This window comes from Mobula birostris, chromosome 6 (genome assembly GCF_030028105.1).
Source record: "Mobula birostris isolate sMobBir1 chromosome 6, sMobBir1.hap1, whole genome shotgun sequence".
Lineage (NCBI taxonomy): Eukaryota > Metazoa > Chordata > Chondrichthyes > Myliobatiformes > Myliobatidae > Mobula > Mobula birostris.
This window is the reverse complement of record NC_092375.1, coordinates 188,449,199-188,473,742: the sequence shown is the minus strand read 5'-3', so window position 1 is coordinate 188,473,742 and position 24,544 is coordinate 188,449,199. Positions and strand designations below refer to the sequence as shown.

The 24,544-nt window shown below is 39.7% G+C and overlaps 1 protein-coding gene across 4 annotated transcripts in view; it reads left to right on the top strand.

Moving 5' to 3' along the window:
• lmln (leishmanolysin-like (metallopeptidase M8 family)) overlaps positions 1-24,544 on the top strand; it is a 68,366-nt gene that overhangs the window by 28,925 nt on the left and 14,897 nt on the right. For 2 of the 4 annotated variants that reach the window (XM_072262095.1, XM_072262098.1), the window contains exons 12-15: positions 1,433-1,543; positions 2,723-2,855; positions 14,843-15,002; positions 16,973-17,103. In XM_072262095.1, the coding sequence (XP_072118196.1) occupies positions 1,433-1,543; positions 2,723-2,855; positions 14,843-15,002; positions 16,973-17,103 (535 nt within the window). Of the gene's footprint in view, positions 1-1,432; positions 1,544-2,722; positions 2,856-14,842; positions 15,003-16,972; positions 17,104-23,760; positions 24,419-24,544 lie in introns of those variants that run through there. The other 2 variants (XR_011886457.1, XM_072262097.1) reach the window with 2 other exon arrangements.

Here is a 24,544-nt window from a genome sequence, read left to right as displayed (position 1 = left end):
ACTGATGTGTCGGTGGGAGTACACTTGGGGACCAGTGACCATAATTCTAGTAAAGATGTGAAGATGTTCCACAAGTTGAAGCTCTCAATTGGGGGACATTTGATGGTACATTATAAAGACTCCACACACAATATCCTGGAGGGGCTCAGCAGGCGAGGCAGCAGCTAAGGAAAAGAATGGGAAGGTGGTGGGAGGGGAGGAAGAGGTATAAGGTGATAGGTGAAGCAGGGAGAGAGGGGGAGTGGGGTGAAGTAAAGAGCTGGGAAGTCAATTGGTGAAAGGGATAAAGGGTTGGAGGAGCTGGAAGTCTGATAGGGGAGGGTAGAAGACCATGGAAGAAAGGGGAGGAGGAGCAGCACAGGGGGGTGTGATGGGCAAGTAAAGAAAAAGATGAAAGATGAAAATGAGAATAGGGAATGGTGAAGGAGGGGAGGAATTGGGCAATTACTGGAAGTTCAAGAATTTGGTGTTCGTGCCATCAGGTTGGAGGCTCCCCAGACGGAATATAAAGTGTTGCTCCTCCAATCTGACTGTGCCTCGTCGTGGCAGTACAAAGGCTGATGGGAGAGGCTGTTAGCATGCATTCTTAACAGGGAGAATGTACAGAGGATACTGGAATTGAACTCTGAACTCCACCAGTGCCCCGAGTGGTAATAGCATTGCGCTGATTGCTATGCTTTCATGGTGCCCAAGTGTCTGTGTCAGCTTGGCAGGTATTAATATGTACCATGCTCCCAACCGATGAACACATCTGCATGAAACACTAGCAGGAAAGTAGCATCCATTGTCAGGACCCCTCAGCAACCAGGACATGCTCTCTTCTCACTGCTGCCATCAGGAAGGAGGTACAAGAGCCTTGGAACTCACACCACCAGAATCAGGAACAGTTATTACCCCTCAATCATCAGGCTCTAGAACCAGATAGCTTCACTCAACTTCACTTGCTCCATCATTCAGAAGGTCCCACGTCCAATGGACTCACTTTAAAGGATTCTCGTCTCATGTTCTGGATATTTGTTGACTATAATTTCTTTCTTTTTGAATTTGCAGAGTTTGTTGTCATCTGCACACTGGTTGAGTGCTCTGTTGGTGCAGTCTTTCACTGATTCAGTTATGGTTATTATTCCATAGATTTATTGAGGAGTCTCACAACAAAACAAATCTCAGGGCTATATATGGTAACATATATGTACTTCGATAGTAAGTTTACTTTGAACTTTGGCCTTGCATTAAAATCTTCAAATTAACTTTGTCTTTGCTCCAAATACTCCAAAAAAGACATTGAATGAAGAGGACTGTAATCTGTGCATGCTAATCTTGACTATTTTAAATTGACTTAATTCTTAAATGGTATGAAATGTGGTTTGTTTCTTCAAATATTCAACAGATCGGAGATAATGTAATTGCTTTTGTTCTTTTTCTCATTCACCAGTTGGTACAAAGCCAATTACAGCATGGCAGACAAATTGGAATGGGGTGAAGGCATGGGCTGTGATTTTGTAATGAATAGCTGCAAGTTCTGGATTGACCAACAACGGAAGAGGTGAGTACTTTGTTGCACATTGAAGTACCTCTAATACACAGCAGTTGGAGGAGGGCGTATTGAAGGATCAGTGCTTGGGATGATAGTCAGCATTGTTTGGATATTGCCATGTTTAACTTCAGTGTTGTTAATATTTGTTTTTTATATTTTGTTACAATTTCAGTGAACTACTTTGTAGTATTTATCTATATGGTAGCATAGTGGTGAGCACAGCGTATTACAATACAGGCGACCCAGGTTCAATTCCTGCCCGTTGTCTGTAAGGACTTTATACGTTCTCCCCATAACTGTGTGGGTTTCCCCTGGTGCTCCGGTTTCCTCCTACAGTCCAAATACGTACCAGTTGGTAGGTTAATTGGCCCTTGTAAATTTCCCGTGATTAAGCCAGGATTAAAAGGGGGGAACTGCTGGGTAGTGTGGCTCAAAGGGCCAGAAGGGCATATTAGACCAGAAGACATTCCGTGCTGTATCCCAATAAATAAATAAATACATAACCTGTATATTCCACCTCTTGCATTGTTTAGGCAGAACTATTCAAGATTTAAAACTTAACCACAAGAATTTCTACATTTGCTGGAAATCCAAAGTAAAGAGGAACTCAGCAGGTCAGGCAGTGGAATAAACAGTCTACATTTCGGGTGGAGACAGGAAGAGGAGTGAAGCCAGTAAGAGAAAGTGGGGGGAGAGGAGGGAGAACAAGCTGGCAGGTGATAGATGAAATTAGGTGAGGTGGAAGATGGGTGGGTTGGGAATGATGTAAGAAGCTGGGAGTTTTGAGACTTTGGGTAAATTAGTATAAGATGCTTACAAGCTGCAAACAAAGTGAAACAAAGTGGATTTCTAATCTGTCGCACAATACATTTCTGAAAACTTCTGGGATCCTTGTATGTTATGTTTATCATATTTAAATTTGTATTTTTCTGTTTAATAAAACCATTTTATGCATATGTTAGCACTTGCAATATAAATTTGCAGATTTTTTACTATTCAGTTTTGTTCCTTATTAAAGATTTTGGTTCAGACTACAATCAGGAAAGGAGCAAGTTTGCTGTAATTCCAGTCAAAATTATTTGTAGTGGGATGTTTTTCCTGTACTTGAAATGATTTGAAAGCTACCAGACAAATGTGTGAGTTATTTATTACTGACCATTTTACCATGATGATTATTTCATTATTCAGGAATAAGAATGTAACTCCATATTGTGACACACTGAGGACATCACCGTTACGGTTGATGTGCCGACAGGACCAAAGGGCTGTGGCAGTTTGTAATTTAGAGAAGTACCCAGTTCCTGTGCCAAGAGAATACCAGGTACTATGGATCATTTCTTGCCTTGCATCATTTTACCATCCCTTAAAGCTTTCAAAAAGCACTACTATAATGATAACTCTTCCTGCTTCCATAGCTGAAATTAGCTTGTATCTTTAACTTAGTATGTATTGGGTGTAAATTACAAAAATCACTTTTTAATTTTTATTTTGCCAAATAGAAATATTTGTGGAGTATACTTAAGTAATGGTAGATAAAAAATGTCTTCCAATCAATCATTTTCTGTTGGCATCCAGAAAAATTTTCAGTCCTTTCATGTGAATCTTATTAGACTCTTGAGCTACTTCTATTCATCACAGCTACAAGTAGTTTGTATGATCATTTTCTTTCCTGACCTCTTCTCAATATGCCTGTTAATGACAATAAATATAAATATGAAGTGGTATAATATCATTGGTTCAAGTGTCCGAAAACAGCTTGACTGTAAATGTTGAAGCAAAAACAAGCCAGCAACGTTGCTATCTAGGCACTTTGAATCACTAGAAAACAAGTATCTTCACAAGCACCATATATTTTCATGTTTTGATCTCGTGTCAAAATATGGACAAATTTACTCTGCCACAAGTCTCCACTCAATTATTGGCAAAATGATGAAAGGGTATTACAAGTAAACACTGCTCATCAGTATTGGTTCTGCAAGGACCATTCAGACCCTGACCCTGACTTCAGTACAACTTTGGTTCAATATTGACTAAAGGAAGAGAATTATAGAGGCGATGATCGTGTAAAATTGTTAGTTAATCAAAGAACCAAAAATAAAACATGGGAAAGCTCTCTACGAGCTGGAATCATACTGTATCCAAAGGAAAATTAATTGTAGCAGTTAGCGCGACACTATTACAAGTTGGGGTGTTCTGGAGTTCAGAGTTCAATTCTGGCGCCATTCTGTAAGGAATCTCTGTACGTCCTCACCATGGAATGTGTGAGTTTTGTACGTGTGCTCGATTTCCTCCCATAGTCCAAAAACATAGCAGGTACGTTAATTGGTCATTGTAAATTGTCTTCTGATTAGACTAGAGTTAATCGGGATTGTGGGTTTGTTGGGGCAGCACACCTCAAAGGGCCAGAAGGGCCTATTCTGTGCTGTGTCAATTAATTAATAAATAAATAAAATAAATTCAAAGATTCAAAGTACATTTATTATCAAAGTATGTATGCAGTATACAGTCCTGAGATTCATCTTCCCCACAGCCAGACACGAAACAAAGAAAAACTATGGAACCTGTATAAAGAAAAACATCAACCTCTGCTTGCATGCAAAAAAAACTGCGCAAACAGCAACAAAAAAGAGCAAAAAACACAAGGTAAAACACAAAATTGAGAGTCCAGACATGTTTCAGTTCAGCTCAGTTCATTATCTACAGACCACACCAAATTAAAATCGCCCAAAACAGCTACAAAGAAGGAATGATCAGAAACTAGAAACATATGCTATGAAATGCGGAATCTAATCCACAAATTGTGTGGATTAAACCTTGTTCCAGCCGGCACCTTCCTCTGGGGGAGAGAGAGAGAGACTGTCATGCGCAGACACCTTCCTCTGGCAGTAGTGAGTGAGAGGCTGGTAGACAACGCTGAACGTCTGCTCGCCTTCTGCAATCACCTCGATGATTTCAATCTTGCCTGGTGCTTTAGTCGGTGAGATCAGGGATAAATGCAGCCTCGTGGAACCCTCTTGGAGACAGCAAAGCAGCACATCAATTAGTTGGCCCAAAACATGCCACCAAAATGTAGATCACAGGCTCCAACATTAGTAAAACCACATTCGAAAGAACAACAAGATATAAAAGAAGCAGCTTCATGAACCGTCTGGAGGATGTTGCCTTGATAGCATTACTCGCTGGTGCTATCTTCTTCCGGAAACAGATATTTGAGTCAGTCAACTGAACTCCCAGACATGGTGCTAAAGGTCCTGAGTCCACATTACCTTCGTCTGCCTCATCAATGACTTATCAACATTGATGTAGTTGGTAACACTCTTAACTCAGAAAGTTATGGACAGAGGTCCCACTTTAAAAACTTTAGTATTCCCATGCATTCCAGGGGCAGGGCTGAGTAGTATTATAAGTGCACTAATATTTCAGTGTCGAACTACATTTCTGGAGCAGCAGATTTTTGGATGAGATATTAAATTGATGTTTGCTCTCTCAGGAGGATGTGAATGCTCCCATGACATTTATGCTATTTCAAAGCAGAACAGAAAATTTATTCCTGGTGACCTGAACAGAATCTAACCCTAAAATGGCAATTTGATTTAGTTTTCCTTACAAACAGATTAACTAACCATTTTCATAATAAATAATGACATAATATTTATAGGAACTATTTTTGCAAAAATTGGCTGTCTTTTTTACTGCATTACATTACAAAACTGCCTTCTAAAATGATTCATTGCTAAGTCCCTTGGGATGTCATGAAAGCCAAAATGGAAACTAAATATTTCTGTGTTGATAAGTTCAAAGTGGGCTGTACACTGAAGATGGCCAGCATTTATTTTTCTTCTCAGTTCCTCGGATAATAAAGCAGTCTGTAGTTATAATTACAGTGGCATGCAAAAGTTTGGCACCCCGGTCAAAATTTCTGTTACTGTGAATCATTAGGTGAGTAGAAGATGAACTGATCTCCAAAGATCATAAAGATGAAACATTCTTTTCAACATTTTAAGCAAGATTAATGTATTATTTTTGTTTTGTACAATTTTAGAGTGGGGGAAAAAAAGGGAAAGGAGCACCATGCAAAAGTTTGGGCACCCCAAGAGATTTGAGCTCTCAGATAACTTTTACCAAGGTCTCAGACCTTAATTAGCTTGTTAGGGCTATGGCTTGTTCACAGTAATCATTCAGAAAGGCCAGGTGATGCAGATTTCAAAGCGTTATAAATACCCGGACTCCTCAAACCTTGTCCCAACAATCAGCAGCCATGGGCTCCTCTAAGCAGCTGCCTAGCATTCTGAAAGTTAAAATAAATGATGCCCACAAAGCTGGAGAAGGCTAGAAGAAGATAGCAAAGCGTTTCCAGGTAGCCGTTTCTTCAGTTTGTAATGTAATTAAGAAATGGTAGTTAATAGGAACGATGGAGGTCAAATTGAGGTCTAGAAGACCAAGAAAACTTTCTTTTTAAATCTTTTTATTGAATAAGTATACAAAAAGGTAAGCCATATAGGCACTAATACACTGTTAGAATATAATAAAATTACAGGAGATATTAATACAAAAAAAATACAAACGATGTAATTTAAACATAACATACCAAGGTAACATAACAGTATACTAATTTTTATATATATCAATAGAGAAAAGGGAAAAAAAAAACCCCAAAAAAACCCCAAAAAAACCCACCGTGCAACAAACTAAAAGCAAAGCAAAGCAATGGGCTAACTTGAAACCAAACAGAGTTAAAAAACTTAAAATCACGTCCTCAATCCCGACCTCCATTAAAAACAGTAAAAACAAAACCAAGAAGGGTATATATTACATTAAATGAAAATATTGAATAAAAGATCTCCAGGTCTATTCAAATTTAAATGAAGAGTCATAAAGATTGCTTCTAATTTTCTCCAAATTCAAGCATAATATCGTCTGAGAAAACCAAAAAAAGGTAGTTGGAGCATTAAGCTCTTTCCAATGTTGTAAAATACATCTTTTCGCCATTAAAGTAAGAAATGCAATCATTCTACAGGCTGAAGGAGATAGATTACTGGTAATTTTAGGTAGTCCAAAGATAGCAGTAATAGGGTGGGGAGAGATATCTATATTCAATACCTTGGAAATAATATTAAAAATGTCTCTCCAAAAAGTTTCCAGAGTAGGACAAGACCAAAACATATGAGTTAAAGAAGCTATCTGCCCCGGACATCTATCACAAAAAGGATTAATATGAGAATAAAAGCGAGCTAATTTATCTTTGGACATATGTGCTCTATGAACAACTTTAAATTGAATTAGGGAATGTTTAGCACAGATAGAGGAAGTATTGACTAATTGTAAAATCTGCCCCCAGTCATCCACGGAAATAATAGATCCCAATTCTTGTTCCCAATCTGACCTAATCTTATCAAATGGAGCTTTCCTAAGTTTCATAATAATATTATAAATAATAGCCGATGCACCTTTCTGACATGGATTAAGGTTAATTATAGTATCTAAAATATATGTAGGAGGAAGCATTGGAAAGGAAGAAAGTATGGTACTTAGGAAATTTCTGACTTGTAGATATCTAAAAAAATGTATTCTTGATAAATTATATTTATTAGATAATTGTTCAAAAGACATAAGGGAAACATCTAAAAATAAATCCAAAAACCGTGGAATACCCTTAGTCTTCCAAATTTGAAAAGCACGATCCGTAAAAGAGGGGGGAAAAAATATGTTACCTAAAATAGGAATCGCTAGCCCAAATTGGTTAAGATCAAAAAATTTTCTGAATTGAAACCAAATACGTAAGGTATATTTAATTATCGGGTTAGACACCTGTTTAAGGCGTTTCAAATCAAAAGGAAGAGAGGAACCTAAAATAGAGCCAAGTGTATAGCCCTGAACAGATTGTAATTCCAATGCTACCCATTTAGGAATGGATAGTATATCCTGGTCAAGTAACCAAAATTTCATATGTCGAATATTAATTGCGCAATAATAAAATCTAAAATTAGGTAATGCTAAACCTCCATCTCTCTTAGCTTTCTGTAAATGTATTTTACCCAGTCTCGGGTTTTTATTTTGCCAAATAAATGAAGAAATTTTGGAGTCAACTTTATCAAAAAAAGATTTTGGAACAAAAATTGGTAATGCCTGAAATATATATAAAAATTTTGGCAAAAAAAAGCATCTTAACTGCATTAATACGACCAATCAAAGTTAAATATAAAGGAAACCATTTAGATGAAAGTTGAATAATATGATCAATTAAGGGTAAAAAGTTAATCTTAAATAAATCTTTGTATTTACAAGTAATTTTAATCCCAAGATATGAAAAATAATTATTAATCAATTTAAAAGGAAAGTTATGATATAAGGGAAATTGTTTATTAATCGGGAAAAGTTCACTTTTACTAAGATTTAATTTATAACCTGAAAAAAGACCAAATTGTGCTAATAGCTCTAAAACAGCAGGGATGGATTTTTGGGGATTAGAAATATATAAAAGTAAGTCATCAGCATAGAGTGATATTTTATGGGACTTTAAGCCCCAAGTTATCCCAGTAATATTTGGAGATTCTCGAATGGCAATTGCAAGAGGTTCTAAGGCAATATCAAATAATAAAGGACTAAGAGGACACCCTTGTCGAGTTCCTCGAAACAGAGGGAAAAAAGGTGAGCTTAAAGAGTTAGTACGGACCGAGGCCACAGGAGAATGATATAACAATTTAATCCAGGATATAAATTTCGAGCTAAAATTAAACATTTCAAGCACCTTAAATAAATAAGGCCATTCTATTCTATCAAAAGCTTTCTCAGCATCTAAAGAGATAACACACTCAGGAACATTTTGTGAGGGGGTATAAGCAATATTTAACAGTGTGCGAATGTTATAAAAAGAGTAACGACCTTTAATAAAACCCGTTTGGTCTTCCGAAATAATAAAAGGAAGTACTTTTTCTAATCTATTTGCTAATAACTTAGAAAAAACTTTAGAATCAACATTTAATAAGGATATTGGTCTATAAGATGCACATTGAGCAGGATCTTTATCCTTCTTTAATATTAGAGAGATTGATGCTCTATTGAAAGATTCAGGAAGTTTACCAAGTTTTAATGAAGCCTCAAAAACCCTACCGAGCCAAGGGATTAATGAAGGTGCAAAACATTTATAAAATTCTACAGTAAACCCATCAGGGCCAGGAGCTTTCCCCAAATTCATAGAGAAAATAACATTCTTAATCTCATCCGTGGTAATGGAAGTATCTAACATAGAAGACATATCCTGTGAAATCTCAGGGAAGTCTAGATTATCTAAAAAATCATTCATATATTTAGAATCTCGAGGAGACTCTGATTGATATAAAGAAGAATAAAAATCACAGAAAGTTTGATTAATCCCCGCATGGTCCAGTATCAGTCGGTCATTTTGGTTATAAATCTGATTAATTTGAGATTTAGCATAATTAGACTTCAGTTGATTAGCCAACAGTTTACCAATTTTGTCACTGTGTACATAAAATTCACTTCTTGTTTTCTTTAATTGGTTTATAATCGAGGACAAAAGTAATAAACTGTGTTCCATTTGAAGTTCAGGTCTTTGTTTATATAACTCCTCAGAAGGAACCATAGCATATTTCTTATCAATTTCCTTAATCTTGTCCATGATTACCAACTCCTGCTGCTTCAGCTTCTTCCTCAAAGCAGCAGAATACGAGATAATCTGACCCCGAATATAAGCTTTAAAAGTATCCCAAAGAATGTTCACAGAAATATCCTCTGTATAGTTAATTGTAAAGAAAAGATCAATCTGTTCATTCATAAAGTTAACAAAGTCCAAGTCCTGAAGCAACAACGAATTAAAACGCCACTGTCTATTATTTTGTGTATTGGCCTGAATTTTAATAGAAAGCTTAAGTGGAGCATGATCCGAAATGGTTATAGAGTCATAATCACATTTAATCACTGAAGAAATAAGATGAGAATCAATAAAGAAATAATCAATTCTTGAATAGGAATGGTGAACAAGTGAGAAAAAAGAAAAATCTTTTTCCTGAGGATGCAAAAGACGCCAGATGTCCGTCGACCCAGAATCAGAGAGGAATGAATTAATCAAAGTTGCAGATTTATTAGGTAAAATCCGTAGAGGAGCCGAACGGTCCAAAGCTGGAGATAAACAGGTATTAAGATCTCCGCCCCAGATCAATGAAAACTCATTCAAATTCAGAAACTGATTAAATAATGATTTATAAAATTCCGGACAGTCCATATTAGGAGCATAAACATTAACCAAAACTACCTTTTTATTAAATAGTAGACCACTAACCAATAGAAATCTACCATTCGGATCGGAAATAATATCATGTTGTATAAAAGTAACTGAGGAGTCTATAAAAATAGAGACGCCTCGAATCTTAGCATTGGAGTTCGAATGAAACTGTTGATCCTTCCAGAATTTAAAAAAACGTAGTCTGTCCCCCCTCCGCACATGGGTCTCTTGTAAAAATAAAATTTGTGCTTTAAGTCTCCGGAACACTTTAAAAACTCTTTTCCTTTTAATAGGATGATTAAGACCATTAGTATTCCAGGAGACAAAATTAATAATAGACTCCATAAACCCTAAAGTCAACCCGCATCAAGGAGGATTGACGATAGGCTCGACCCACGAACCCGGAAAGGGAACAGAACAAATAAGAGATACCGGGTAGAAGAACGCAACCAATACTTCAATAGTATACACAGCCCAAGAAGAAAGAAACTAAAACGTGAAGCCCCTCCCACCACCCCCCACCCCATGACCCCAAGGCTAAATCTAACGCAGACCAGCCCGAAAGAAGCAAGCACTAAAACTACCCCCATGACTTCTGGTATACGCTCCCTAAAAAAAGTGTAAATATAAAAAAAGATCAGCTAATTATAAAACAGTAAGAGAATAAAAAAAAAAGGTAACTCAATTAAAACAAACACCTAATATAACAGAGTAAAAGCCAGAAAATATAAAAAAACGCATCAAACCCCAGACCCTATAAGTAAACAAAACAAAACAAAAAAAAAATTGAGATTATTAACATAAACTAGTTACAAAAACCTACAAAACAAAGTTGATTTAAAAAAACTACAAAATTTAAGGCCACAAAGGAAATACATAAAATGACAGTGAGGGAATAACCACCCAGAATCCCCTGGGAAAAAGAAAGGAATGACGCAGGTGAAAGGAAAGTTTAGCAACCATATTAAATAATCAAAAATAAACTTTTCTGCCCATATAGGACACAAAAAAAATTAAAACTGACAAATTCACAACCTCCGGTCAACGGAGATAGTTAAAAAATTACGATTAAGATGTTGAAGGTGAAAATTGATCGAGATAACTCTGGGCATCCGAAGGAGATTCAAAAAAACGGAGGGCTCCATCCAACGTACGAATCCTTAGACGTGCAGGGTAAAGCAGCGCTGGTTTTAAATCCATCTTGTAGAGTTCCGACATCACAGATCTGTAACGAACCCGTTGATCCCGGATTGGTTTACTGAAATCCTCCACGAATCGGAACTTAAGATCCAGAAAATCAATATAACCTTTAGATCGACAAAACGAAACAGTTTCTCCTTGTCTTGAAAGTAATGAAAACGTAAAATAACATGTCGAGGTTTATCTGACCTAAGCGAGTATGATGGAACTCTGTGAACACGGTCCAATAATGGTGGTTGGTTAGGAAATACGGTAGGAAATGCATCTTTTAAAAGTTCAGAAAAATACTTCATAGGGTTATCAGATTCAACAGCTTCACGCACCCCAATCATTTGAAGATTCTGCCGTCGCATTCTGGATTCTAAGTCAGAGTTTTTAAAGGTCAGAAAGTCGAGTTTCTTCTTCATTACATTAATTGTTTCTTCGATTTTCTCCATCTTGAGCTCACTTTGTTGCGTGGATTTTTGAAGATCAGATATAGCCGACTGATGTTCCGTGATAGATACTTGTATCTTCTCGATTGAATCGGCAATTTTCTGGAAACTAGTTGAAATTTCCTCACGAATCAGCTCTGTAATAGAGGTTGAAATTTCCCTTTGAATTAGCTCCGATATAGCTTTCAAAGTCACCGGTGGTTCAGTCGGAGGGAAATCGGTACCTTTCGGTCTAACCGGAGGTTTGCCGTCCTTCCTGTTTTTTCCATTCTTAGACATAGCAGACCTTAAACGCATCCGATTATCAAAGAGCCCAATTTGTTTCAAATTATTATAAAAGTCGAGGCCTTAATGGTTAATTAAAATATAGCTGATCATAAGAAGAAAAACTCAGAGGTAATGGAGCGAGTCAAGAACGCGACTTCACTCCATGAGCGCTACCGGAAGTCCCCCCAAGAAAACTTTCTGAGAGAATTGCTCGTAGGATTGCTAGAAAGGCAAATCAAAACCCCGTTTGACTGCAAAAGACCTTCAGGAAGATTTAGCAGACTCTGGAGTGGTGGTGCACTGTTCTACTGTGCAGCGACACAGGCATAAGTATGACCTTCATGGAAGAGTCATCAGAAGAAAACCCTTCCTGTGTCCTCACCACAAAATTCAGTGTCAGAAGTTTGCAAAGTAACATCTAAACAAGCCTGATGCATTTTGGAAACAAGTCCCGTGGACTGATGAAATTAAAATAGAACTTTTTGGCCACAATGAGCAAAGGTATGTTTGGAGAAACAAGGGTGCAGAATTTCATGAAAAGAACCCCTCCCCAACTGTTAAGCACAGGGGTGGATTGATTATGCTTTGGGCTTGTGTTGCAGCCAGTGGCACGGGGAACATTTCACTGGTAGAGGGAAGAATGAACTCAATTAAATACCAGCAAATTCTGGAAGCAAACATCGCACCGTCTGTAAAAAGAAAAGCTGAAGATGAAAAGAGGATGGCTTCTACAACAGGATAATGATCCTAAATACACCACAAAATCTACAATGGACTACCTCAAGAGGCGCAAGCTGAAGGTTTTGCCATGGTCCTCACAGTCCCCCGACCTAAACATCATCGAAAATCTGTGGATAGACCTCAAAAGAGCAGTGCATGCAAGAATCTCTCAGAACTAGAAGCTTTTTGCAAGGAAGAATGGGCGAAAATCCCTTAAACTAGAATTGAAAGGCTCTTAGCTGGCTACAGAAAGCGTTTACAAGCTGTGATACTTGCCAAAGGGAGCGTTACTAAGTACTGACCATGCAGGGTGCCCAAACTTTTGCTTCGGGCCCTTTTCCTTTCCTGTTATTTTGAAACTGTAAAAGAAGAAAATGTAAAAGTATTCTTGCTTAAAATATTAAAGAAATGTGTCATCTTTAACTTTATGCCTTTTGGAAATTAGGTCATCTTTTACTCAGCTATTCACAGTAACAGAAATTTTCACCAGGGCTGCCCAAACTTTTGCATGCCACTGTATATTTAAAGTGGAGGTTGATAGGTTCCTGGCTGGTAAGGGCATCAAATATTACAGAGAGAGGGCAAGAGAATGGGACTGAGAGGGTTAATGGAATGTTGGACCAGTTGTGATGGACCGAATGGCCTAATTCTGCCCTTATGTTCTTACTGTTCATCACACCCTTATGTTCTTACTGGTCATCTTTTACTCGCTTAGCTATTCACTGTAACAGAAATTTTGACCAGGGGTGCCCAAACTTTTGCATGCCACTATTATATCAAGTCAAGTTTATTGTCATTTAACCACATACATGTACACCATCAAATGAAACAATGTTTCTCCAAACCAGGGTGTAAAGCACAGTAATACACATAACACACATATAACATAAAATAACGGTGGAAATTAAGAATTAAATCTATAAATGAATTGCACATAAATAAACAAAGTGCATAAATTAAATATTGTAGGGTACAGTACAGTAGCAGTAGAGAGTTTAGAAGCCTAATGGCCTGAGAGAAGAAACTGTTTCCCTTCCTGACTGTTCTTGTCTTTATGCATCGGAGTCTCCTGTGATGGTAGAAAGTCAAAGAGGATGCTGGATGCATGGGTGGGATCCTTGATAGTACTAAGGGCTCTGCGTATGCAGAACTCCTGATAAATGTCCCCAATGGATGGTAGGGAGACCCCTATGATCCTCTTGGCTATTCTTAGACTTGTAGGGAACTCCGGTCTGATGCTCGGCTGCTCCCATACCAGATGGGGATGTAGCTTGTCAGGACACTCAATGGTGCTCCTATAAAATTCAGTTAGAATGGAGGGAGAAGCTTCAGTTGCCTCCACCTCCTTAAGGAAGTGGAGGTGCTGCTGAGCTTTCTTACTCAGGAGGTGATACTGAGGGACTAGGTGAGGTCACAATATGTAGCAAATATTGCTGCCAAACAAATGCCATCAATGAAGAATAAACTTAACAGTTCCCTGCTCGCATTCAAAGGCATTATGATTACCAAAGCACCCCGCTACATTCTGGTGTGGGGAGGGAACATCACTGTTGACTAGAAACCTACCTGGACCAGCCATTTGATTACTGTGCCTACAAGAACAAACCAGAAGTGAAGTTGTTCAACCATCCAGCAGGCGTGTCTGGGATACAATATAATATTCTTCTTGCCTAGATAGTAGCTCAGTTCTCATTCAGAGCAAATCTGAAGCCTAATTTTAAAATGTGCTCTTTCAAAGGTTAGGTGGATTTGAAACGCTGTTATGGCAGAATATTGACTTGTATTTTTTACTCATCCTCTGAGGAACAAACCTCTTTTCCTCCAAAAGCAATACGACATTTTGTTACACTTCACAACATTTGGACTCAACATGTGAGTTTAACAAGTTTGGACCATAACCACTGCACATATTTCTTCAGACAATGGCACAAGTAATGATTCTTCTGTTGCTACTTACTGCTTCTTGACATCATCTCAATGTTCTTGTCCAACTATACATTTCCTTGGATTTGCAAGATTATCTCATTTACCATTCTTTCATTTCTATCTTTATGCATATCTAACCTTTATTCTTTCCACTCCTTTATTGTATCTGTATTTGCTACTGTAAATCTAGAATCTTAACTAAAACACAAACTCTGCCTCTTTTTCCACTTTTGTCTGCAATTTAGGACATTTTAAAAAAAAATCTCTTCCAGTTCTCGCGAAGATTATTTGACCTGAAGCATTTGACCTGTTTCTCTTTCTACTACACTGTTAAATCAGCTGGGTGCTTCAACACTCTTGTCTTCTATTCCATATTTTCATACTTGCAGTTTTTAAATTTTGTTTTGTCATCTGCAGTATTTCACCTTCAGTATAACCAAACTAGCTTTATATATTTGTTCCATCATGAAAGCAACTTATCATGATTTGTACTAAAGGTATATATTTGCTTTCTTGTAGTATTTTGACCATCTTGATGGTATACCGGAGAAAGAATTGCAGTACTATGGTGGATCAGTGGAGATAGCTGATTACTGTCCTTTCACCCAAGAATTCAGCTGGTACATAAGTGGGGAATTCCAACGTGGTTCTGATTGCAGGATTTCTCAAAATCAGCCAGGTTAGTTATTAGAATTCATCCAGTAATCATTGATCCATAGATTATTGTAATATTTTTTGTCAGGCTGCAATATTTTGGATGTATGCAGAGATGTGGAATCAGTTTTTTCAATATAGATTCATAGAGCTCTACCTCATAGAAACAGGCCCTTGGGCCCATCTAGGCTGTGCCAGCCTGGTCTTCTGCCTAGTCCCATGTACCTGCACCCAGACCATAGCCCTCCATACCCATCTCATCCATGTACTTATACACACTTCACTTCAATGTTACAATTGAACTCTCATTTACCATTTCAGCCGGCAGTACGTTCCACGTTTACAGCATCTCTGAGTGAAGAAGTTCCCCTTCAGATCCCCCCTTAAGTGTTTCAATTTTCACCCTAATCCTACGTCCTGTAGTCACCTAGGGAGGAAGCCTGAATGCATTCACTCTATACCGTTATAATTCCATATACCTCTACAAGATCTCCCTAATTTTCCCACACTCCAGAGAGTAAAGTCTGAATCTATTCAATTTTACCCAAATTTGCACTCTTTCAAGCTTATTGATAACTTTCCTGTTGGTTGGTGACTAGGACTGCACACAATACTCCAAATTAGGCTTCAACAAGGTCTTAAACATAACATCCCAACTTCTGTTACTCAATATGCTAATTTTTGAAGACTGTGCACAAGGGATGAAATGATTTTGATAAAATAACCAACACTGTACATCTGTGTATTCAGAATTTTACCATGGCCATGAACACTAGGTAGTTTTTACCTACGTCAGTATACTGCATTCAGCAGGATAGCTTCATGGTATTTTGAATTTGCTGCTGCTTGTTCAAATGTGTAAGAAATAATGTTTTTCCTTTACAAGAACGTTTATTACATTTTAATCGATCAGATACTGACGTTTTTTCACTTTCATTCTGATCTTAAGCAACTAATTGGAACCTCTTTTTTAAAAATTTGTTGTTGTGGTTGTTCACTCTATTAAAAGGGGAAAAGTCTCAATATATTGAGTTATATTGCCCAGTTATGTCATGGCAAAGGCCAGTTGAAGGGTCTTGACCCAGAATGTCAACTGTCCATTTCCCTTGGAACTTCCCAATGGCCAAACATTATAATTCCAACCCATTCTGACATGTCAGTCCATGGCCGCCTCCTATTCCTAGATAAGGCCACTCTCAGGGTGAGAACAACACTAGGGTAACCTCCAACCTAATGGCATGAATATCAATTTCTTCTGGTAAAAAAAAATTCCTCCCCCTCCCCTCTTCTATTCCCCACTTTGCTTTCTTGCCTCTTCTCACCTGTATATCACCTCTCCATATCCCCATCTCCTTCCCTTTCTCCTATTGTCCACTCTCCTCTCCTATCGGATTCATTCTTCTCCAGCCCTTTACCTTTCCCACCCACCTGGCTTCACCTATCACCTTCGAGCTAGCCTCCTACCACTACCTCCACCTTTATTTCTGGTGTCTTCCCCCTTCCTCTCCAGTCCTAAAGAAGGGTCTCTGCCCGAAACGTCGGCTGTTCATTGATTTCCATAGATACTGCCTGACCCGCCTGAGTTCTTCCAGCATTTTGTGAGTGTTCCCTCAACAGCTGTTGCCTGACCCACCAAGTTCCTTCACCAACTTGCTTGTTGCCATGTTAATGGCAAATGAGGCCCAAGATTATTCTGGGAAATGTGTCTGGAAGATTGAACAATTGATGCTGTTGCATAAATGTCATAAAGAAACATTTTTGAAGAGTAATCAAATGTAAATAGGAGAAAAATCCATTCATTAATTGTGTATTGTATTTATCTATTGAACCAAACTAACTGAGTTACATTTTGCTCCAAAAGCTGATGTGAGTTGTTAAATAGAAGATGAATTTAAACAGAATATCTTTCACTATCAGCTTATTTTATATCTTATTATGAATTTGTAACCCTATTATCTGTATTGACATAAAAATGTTATTGGTGCTGCATTTCAGAGCCTTCTCGTAACTATGGAGCTGAGGAATACGGACCAGACTCCATCTGCCTAATTCAGCAATCTTATTTTGTTATGCAACAGTGCAACAAGATGCCAAGATCTCCAGACTGGGGGAGTGGGTGCTATCGGGTGAGTTAAGGCATCCATATCTAATTCTCAATTAGCAATCATACAATTGTACATTATTGTAATATCACTTAAATGAAGATGCCTGGTGTGTATATTCTTGTAAAATGTTCCTTCAAAGATATAGTGGCCTTCAAAACCCAAAAGAAGTGTGCATTGCTTGACAAGATAGTGCAAACTTGGCTAAAGGATGGCTGCCATTGGGAGCCGAACATCCAAGGATATACGGTGTATTGGAAAGATAGGTTAGTAGGCAGAGGGGGTGGTGTGGCCCTGTGTATGAGAAATAATATTAAATCATTAGAAAGGGATGACATAGGATCAGAAGGTGTAGAGTCTCTATGGGTTGAGTTAAGAAATGGCAAAGGTAAAAGAGCCCTAATGGCAGTTGTATACAGCCCTCCAAATAGCAGCTGGGATGTGGATTACATATTCCAGCAGGAGATAGAAAAGGTGGGTCAGAAGATCAATGTCATGAAAATTGTTGGGGATTTTAACATGAAAGTGGATTGGGAAAACCAGGCCAGTACTGGACCTTGAGAGAGAATTTGTAGAATGTCTAAGGGATGTCTTTTTAGTACAGCTTGTTGTTGAGTCCACTAGGGGATTGGCTTTGCTGGATTGGGTGTTGTATAATGATCCGGAGGTGATAAGAGAGCTTAAGGTTTAGGAACCCTTAGGGAACAGTGATCACAATATGATCGAGTTCACTTTGAATTTTGAGAAGGAGAAACTAAAATTCAATGTGTCAGTATTTCAGTGGAATAAAGGAAATTATAATGGCATGAGAGGGAAACTGGCCGAAGTTAACTGGAAAGGGACACTAGCAGGAAGGACAGCAGAGCAGCAATGGCTGGAGTTTCTGCAAAAAAATGAGGGAAGTGCAAGACAGATATACAGTTGGCCCTCCATATCCGCGAGTTCCACATGTGTGAATTCAACCAACCACGAATCGAGAAAACCCGGAAGTGTTCTCCCAGCACTTGTTGTTTGAGCATGTACAGACTCTTTTTTTCTTGTCAATATTTCCTAAACAATGCAGTATAACAACTATTTTACATAGCAGTTACATTGTATTAGGTATTATAAGTAATCTAGAGATGATTTAACGTATACTGGAGGATGTGCGTAGGTTATCATGGATTGGGATCGGAAAAAAAATGCAAGTTCTCTTACTAAGCAAGTCGGAGCAGGTACATCCGGTATTATTTAGTGTCAGTTAGTCGAACGTTTGTCTTAGTATATAGTATATATACATCGGTGGTGTGCAAGTGGAACAGGTCAAAAGCTTTAAGTTCCTCGGGGTCAATATGACAAATGACCTGACTTGGTCCACCCAAGCAGAGTCTACTGCCATGAAGGCTCACCAGCGCCTTTACTTCCTGAGAAAACTAAAGAAATTTGGCCTGTCCCCTAAAACCCTGACTAATTTTTATAGATGCACAGTAGAAAGCATTCTTCTAGGGTGCATCACAACCTGGTATGGAAGTTGTCCTGTCCAAGACCGGAAGAAGCTGCAGAAGACCATGAACACGGCGCAGCACATCACACAAACCAATCTTCCATCTGTGGACTCACTTTACACCGCACGCTGTTGGAGCAGTGCTACCAGGATAATCAAGGACACGACCCACCCAGCCAACACACTTTTCGTCCCTCTTCTCTCCGAGAAAAGGCTCAGGAGCTTGAAGACTCGTACGGCCAGATTTGGGAACAGCTTCTTTCCAACTGTGATAAGACTGCTGAACAGATCCTGACCCAGATCTGGGCCGTACCCTCCAAATATCCAGACCTGCCTCTCGGTTTTTTTGCACTACCTTACTTTCCATTTTTCTATTTTCTATTTATGATTTATAATTTAAATTTTTAATATTTACTATCGATTTGTAATCCAGGGAGCGGGAAGCGCAGAATCAAATGTCGCTGTGATGATTGTATGTTCTAGTATCAATTATTTGGCGACAATAAAGTATAAGTATAAAGTATATATTTTACCTTTCTATGCGTATAAAACACTTAAGAAACGTATGTTTCAGCACCGGGCTCAGGAACGGAAGTTCCTGAGTTTGATCCAGTGACAGACGCTCCCGAGTGCGCTCTCCATCCGTGCCGGGTTGATGTGGAGGATCAAAAACCCAATAATTAAACCACTGCGTTGCTTAGTAATAATTGTAGCTTTCATCAGGGCAGAGCCTTTCTCACTTTATTCTTTAAAATTGTTCCGATCATTGACCGACTGTAGGCTAACGCTTTTCCAATGACCGATGGTGTTTCACCTCTTTCTGATCACTTTATTATTTCTATTTTATTTTCAATTGTGATCGTGATTATTTTCATGAACAGAAACACTGCGGATTCAGAGCTCTGATGCCGGGTCCTAATGTCCATTGCACTGAGACAGGTTAAATAAGGTCCGGGGTTCCGCTGGGTCCTAAGGTCCACAGCATTGGACAGCTTGAATAAGGGACTTGAGCACCTGCGTTTTTTGGTATCCGCGAGGGGTCTCAGAACCAATCCCTCGCGGATGAGGAGGGCCGACTGTATTCCAAATAAGAAGAAATTTTCAAATGAAAGGAGGACACTTATCGTGGCTGACAGGTGAAGTCAGAGCCAAAGTAAAAGCAAAAGAGAGGGCATACAAGGAAGCCAAAGCTAGTGGAAAGATAGAGGGATTGGGAAGCTTTTAAAAACTTGCAGAAGGAAACTAAGAAGGTCATTAGGAAGGAAAAGATGAATTATGAAAGGAAGCTGGTGACTAATGTCAAGGAAGATACTAAAAGCTTTTTTAGGTATATAACGGGTAAAAGGGGGTTGAGGGTAGGACTAATAGAAAATGACGCTGGAAATATTGTAATGAGAGACGCAGAGATGGCAGAGGAACTGAATGCACATTTTGCATCAGTCTTCACAGTGGAAGACGTCTGCAGTATACCGGATATTCAAGAGCGTCAGGGAAATGAGGTATGTGTAGTGAGAATTACAACTGAGAAGGTGCTCAGGAAGCTTAATGTCTGAGGGTGGATAAATCTCCTGGACCTGATGGAATGCACCCTCAGGTTCTGAAAGAAGTAGCTGGAGAGATTGCGGAGGCACTAATGATGATCTTTCAAGAATCGATAGATTCTGGCATTGTACCAGATGACTGGAAAATTACAAATGTTACTTCGCTATTTAAGAAGGGTGGGAGGCAGCAGAAAGGAAACTATAGACCTGTTAGCCTGACATCAGTGGTTGGGATGTTGTTGGAATTGATTGTTAGTGATGAGATTATGGAGTACCTGGAGCACATGACATGATAGCCCAAAGCCAGCATGGTTTCCTGAAAAGAAAATCCTGCTTGACTAAGCTACTGCAATTTTTTGAGGGAATTACAAGCAGGATAGACAAAGATGCAGTAGACGTGGTGTACTCGGATTTTCAGAAGGCCTTTGACAAGATGCCACATATGAGGCTGCTTAGCAAGGTAAGAGCCCATGGAATTACAGGGAAGTTACTAGCATAGGTGGAGCACTGGCTGATCGGCAGAAAACAGAGTGGGAATAAAGGGATCCTATTCTGGCTGGCTGCCGGTTACCAGTGGAGTTCCACAGGGGTCGGGGTTGGGACCGCTGCTTTTTAGGATGTATGTCAATGATTTGGACTATGGGATTAATGGATTTGTGGCTAAATTTGCTGATGATACAAAGATAGGTGGAGGAGTGGGTAGTGTTGAGGAAACAGAGAGCTTGCAGAGAGACTTAGATAGTCTAGGGGAATGAGCAAAGAAGTGGCAAATGAAATACAACGTTGGAAGGTGTATGGACATGCACTTTGGTGGGAGAAATAAACGGGCAGACTATTATTTAGATGGGGAGAGAACTCAAAATGCAGAGATGCAAAGGAACTTGGGAGTCCTTGTGCAGGATACCCTAAAGGTTAACCTCCAGGTGGTGGAGAAGGCGAATGCAATGTTGACATTTATTTCTAGAGGTATAGAATATAAGAGCAGGGATGTGATGTTGAGGCTCTATAAGGCACTCGTGAGACCACACTTGGAGAATTGTATGCAGTTTTGAGTTCCTTATTTCAGAAAGGATATACTGACATTGGGGAGGGTTCAGAGAAGATTCACGGGAATGATTCCAGGAATGAAAGGGTTACCTTATGAGGAACATCTGGCAGCTCTTGGGCTCTATTCCCTGGAGTTCAGGAGAATGAGGGGGGATCTCATAGAAACATTCTGAATGTTAAAAGGCCTGAACAGATTAGATACAGCAAAGCTATTTCCCATGGTAGGGGATTCTAGGACAAGAGGGCACACCTTCAGGATTGAAGGACGTCCATTTAGAACAGAGATGCGGAGAAATTAGTCAGAGGGCAGTAAGTCTGTGGGATTTGTTGCCACAGGCGGCTGTGGGGGCCAAGTCATTTGTTGTATTTAAGGCAGAGATAAATAGGTTCCTGATTAGCCAGGGCATCAAAGGGTATGGGGAGAAGGCAGGGGAGTGGGGATCACTTGAAGAATTAGATCAGCCCATGATTGAATGGTGGAGCAGACTCGATGGGCTGAGTGGTCTACTTCTCCTCCTATATCTTATGGTCTTATGAAGATGTCCTGGTTACTACAGAGGCTAGTCCTGAGGACCTGCCTCCATGGTAACCAGGACATCTTCAAGGAGCGCTGCCTCAAAAAGGAGGCATCCATTATTAAAACATTCCCTTTTACTGCTGTCATCAGGAAGAAGAGACAGAAGCCTGAAGGCACACACTCAACAATTAGGGAATGGATCCTTTCCCTCAGCCAACCGATTTCTGAATGGACATTGAACCCAAGAACACTACCTCACTACTTTTTCATTTCTGCTTGTGCACTACTCATTTAATTTATCTATTTAATATATGTACACTTCGTGTAATTCACACTTTTTTCTCTATTACGCATTGCATTGTAACGCTGCCAGAAAGTTAGCAAGTTTCAGAACATGTGCGACTGATCTTAAAACTGGATCTGATTCTGATTCAATGAAGCATAATGTAAGAGCAATATAAACTGAAGACACCACTAAAACTTAAATAATTTTATCACATCTTGTTTAGAGTAAAATAGCTTCCATGATAAAAATAAAAAAAAAACCTACAGACACTGGAAATCTGAAATAAAAACAGGAAATGCAGGAAAAACTCAGCGGCAGGCAGAATCTATGAAAAAGAAACAGCTGATGCTTTGGGTTATGTTCTATGATCGAAACTGAGAAAGAAAAATAAATTAGTCTTGATAGAGGGCACTTGGGGAAACATAGGAAATCTCTCTGACAGGGTTGAAATCATGTGGCCATAAAGGAGTAGTTAGGCATGTCTGACTGCACAATGTTAATCACAACGAATTTGCTATGTGAGGTGCTTAAAGAGACCTCATCTGCCCCAAAAATTGCTGGCCAACTTTTATTGATGTGCAATAGAGAGCATACTGACCACAAAGCACTCCCAACGGGGACAGCACACACAAAATTCTGGAGGAACTCAGCTGGCCAGGCAGCATCTGTGGAAATGAATAAACAGTCGATGTTTCAGGCCAAGACCCTTCTTCAGGACTGGAAAGAAAGAGAAGGAAGAAGTACAAGGTGGCAGGTGATAGGAAAGGACATGAAGATCATGGGAGAAAGGAAAGGAGGAGGAGCAACAGAGGGAGGTGATGAGCGGGTGAGGAGATATGGAGAGAGAGGGAAATGGGAATGGGGAAAGGTGAAGGGCGTGGAGTGCATTACCGGATGTTCATGCCATCAGGTTGGAGGCTACCAGATGGAATATAAGGTTACTCCAGCCTGAGTGTGGCCTCATCGCTGCAGTAAAGAAGGTCATGGATTGACATGTTGGAATGTGACTGGGAAGTAGAATTGAAATGGGTGGCTGCCGGGAGATCCCACTTTTTCTGGTGGACAGAGTGCAGGTGCTTGGCGAAATGGTCCCCCAATCTATGTCAGGTCTCACTGATATATAGGAGGCCACACTGGGAGCACTGAATATAGTAGCTGACCCCAAAAGACTCACAAGTGAAGTGTTGCCTCACCTGGAAGAACTGCTTGGGCCTCTGAATGTTAGTGAGGGAGGACATGTATGGGGCATATCCAGTCCATCCCCCATCAGGAGAGGCTGAAAAAGTGGGATCTCCCGGTGGCCACCCATTTCAATTCTCCTTCCCAGTCCCATTCCGACATGTCAATCCATGGCCTTCTCTGCCGCAGCGATGAGGCCACATTCAGGTTGGAGGAGCAACACCTCATATTCCACCTGGGTAGCCTCCAACCTGATGGCATGGATGTCAATATCTCTCAGTCTGGTAATTGCCCCCCCCCCCACCCACTCCTTCATTTTCTGTGCCTGTTTCCCCCTCTCACCTTGTCTCCATGCACACCCATCGCCTCCCTCTAGTGCTCCTCCTCCTTCACTTTCTTCAATGGTCTTCTATCCTCTCCTATCAGATTTCTCCAGCCCTCTCTCTTTCACCAATCAACTTTGCAGCTCTTTACTTCACCGCCTTCCCCCCTCCCAGTTTCACCTATGACCTACCACCTTAACCACCTTCTGCCCTCCCCCACCACCTTACTCTGACTTCTCCTCTTTCTTTCCCGTCATGATGAAATGTCTCAGCACTGAATGTTGACTGTTTACTCTTTTCCACAGATGCTGCCTGGCCTGCTGAGTTCCTGTAGCATCTTGTGTGGTTTGTTTTGGACTTCCAGCATTTGCAGATTTTCTCATGTTTGTGACTTCAACAGGTGATTCGGACAGCTCAGCACATCGTTGAGACTCAATTACTGGACCTGAAGTCAATCTACAACTCTCAATCCCCATGGTACGCTCATAACCTCATTAAAGACCCATCCCATCCCGGACACTGTTCAGTCTCCTGCAATCTGGTAGAAAATACAGAAACATCTTAGCCAAGACAGTGAGGCTACGTCTACACTACGCCGGATAATTTTGAAAACGCCGGTTTCGAGTAAAAACGACAGGCGTCCACACTAAGCGTTTTTCAAAATATCTCCATCCACATTAGACGGATATTTGGGTGAATCTCCTTTTACTGGGCATGCGCAGGACACACAGAAAACAAGTGAAGAGGAAACGGTATACTTGGTGCGCATTTGTCCAGTTACAGAGAAAAACTTTAAAGGAATTGCTCTTGGCTCTCCGCAGGAGGACTTAAAACTAAAAAAAAAATAAGTACTGGAGCGTATGGAGGCAACCGACAGGGAGTTCATGGACAGTATGACCCGGCTGACGAGGAACGTTGAAAAACTGACTGACTCTGTTGCATTAATAAAGCACCTTGTTAAATGTATGCATCAGTGTATTCTTGTATTTCCATACAATGTTACATTAGGCTGTTACACATCTATTGTCACAGAAGTACTTGCATAAATAGGTAAACCACCTTCATACAAGCAAGGACAGAAAACAGGGC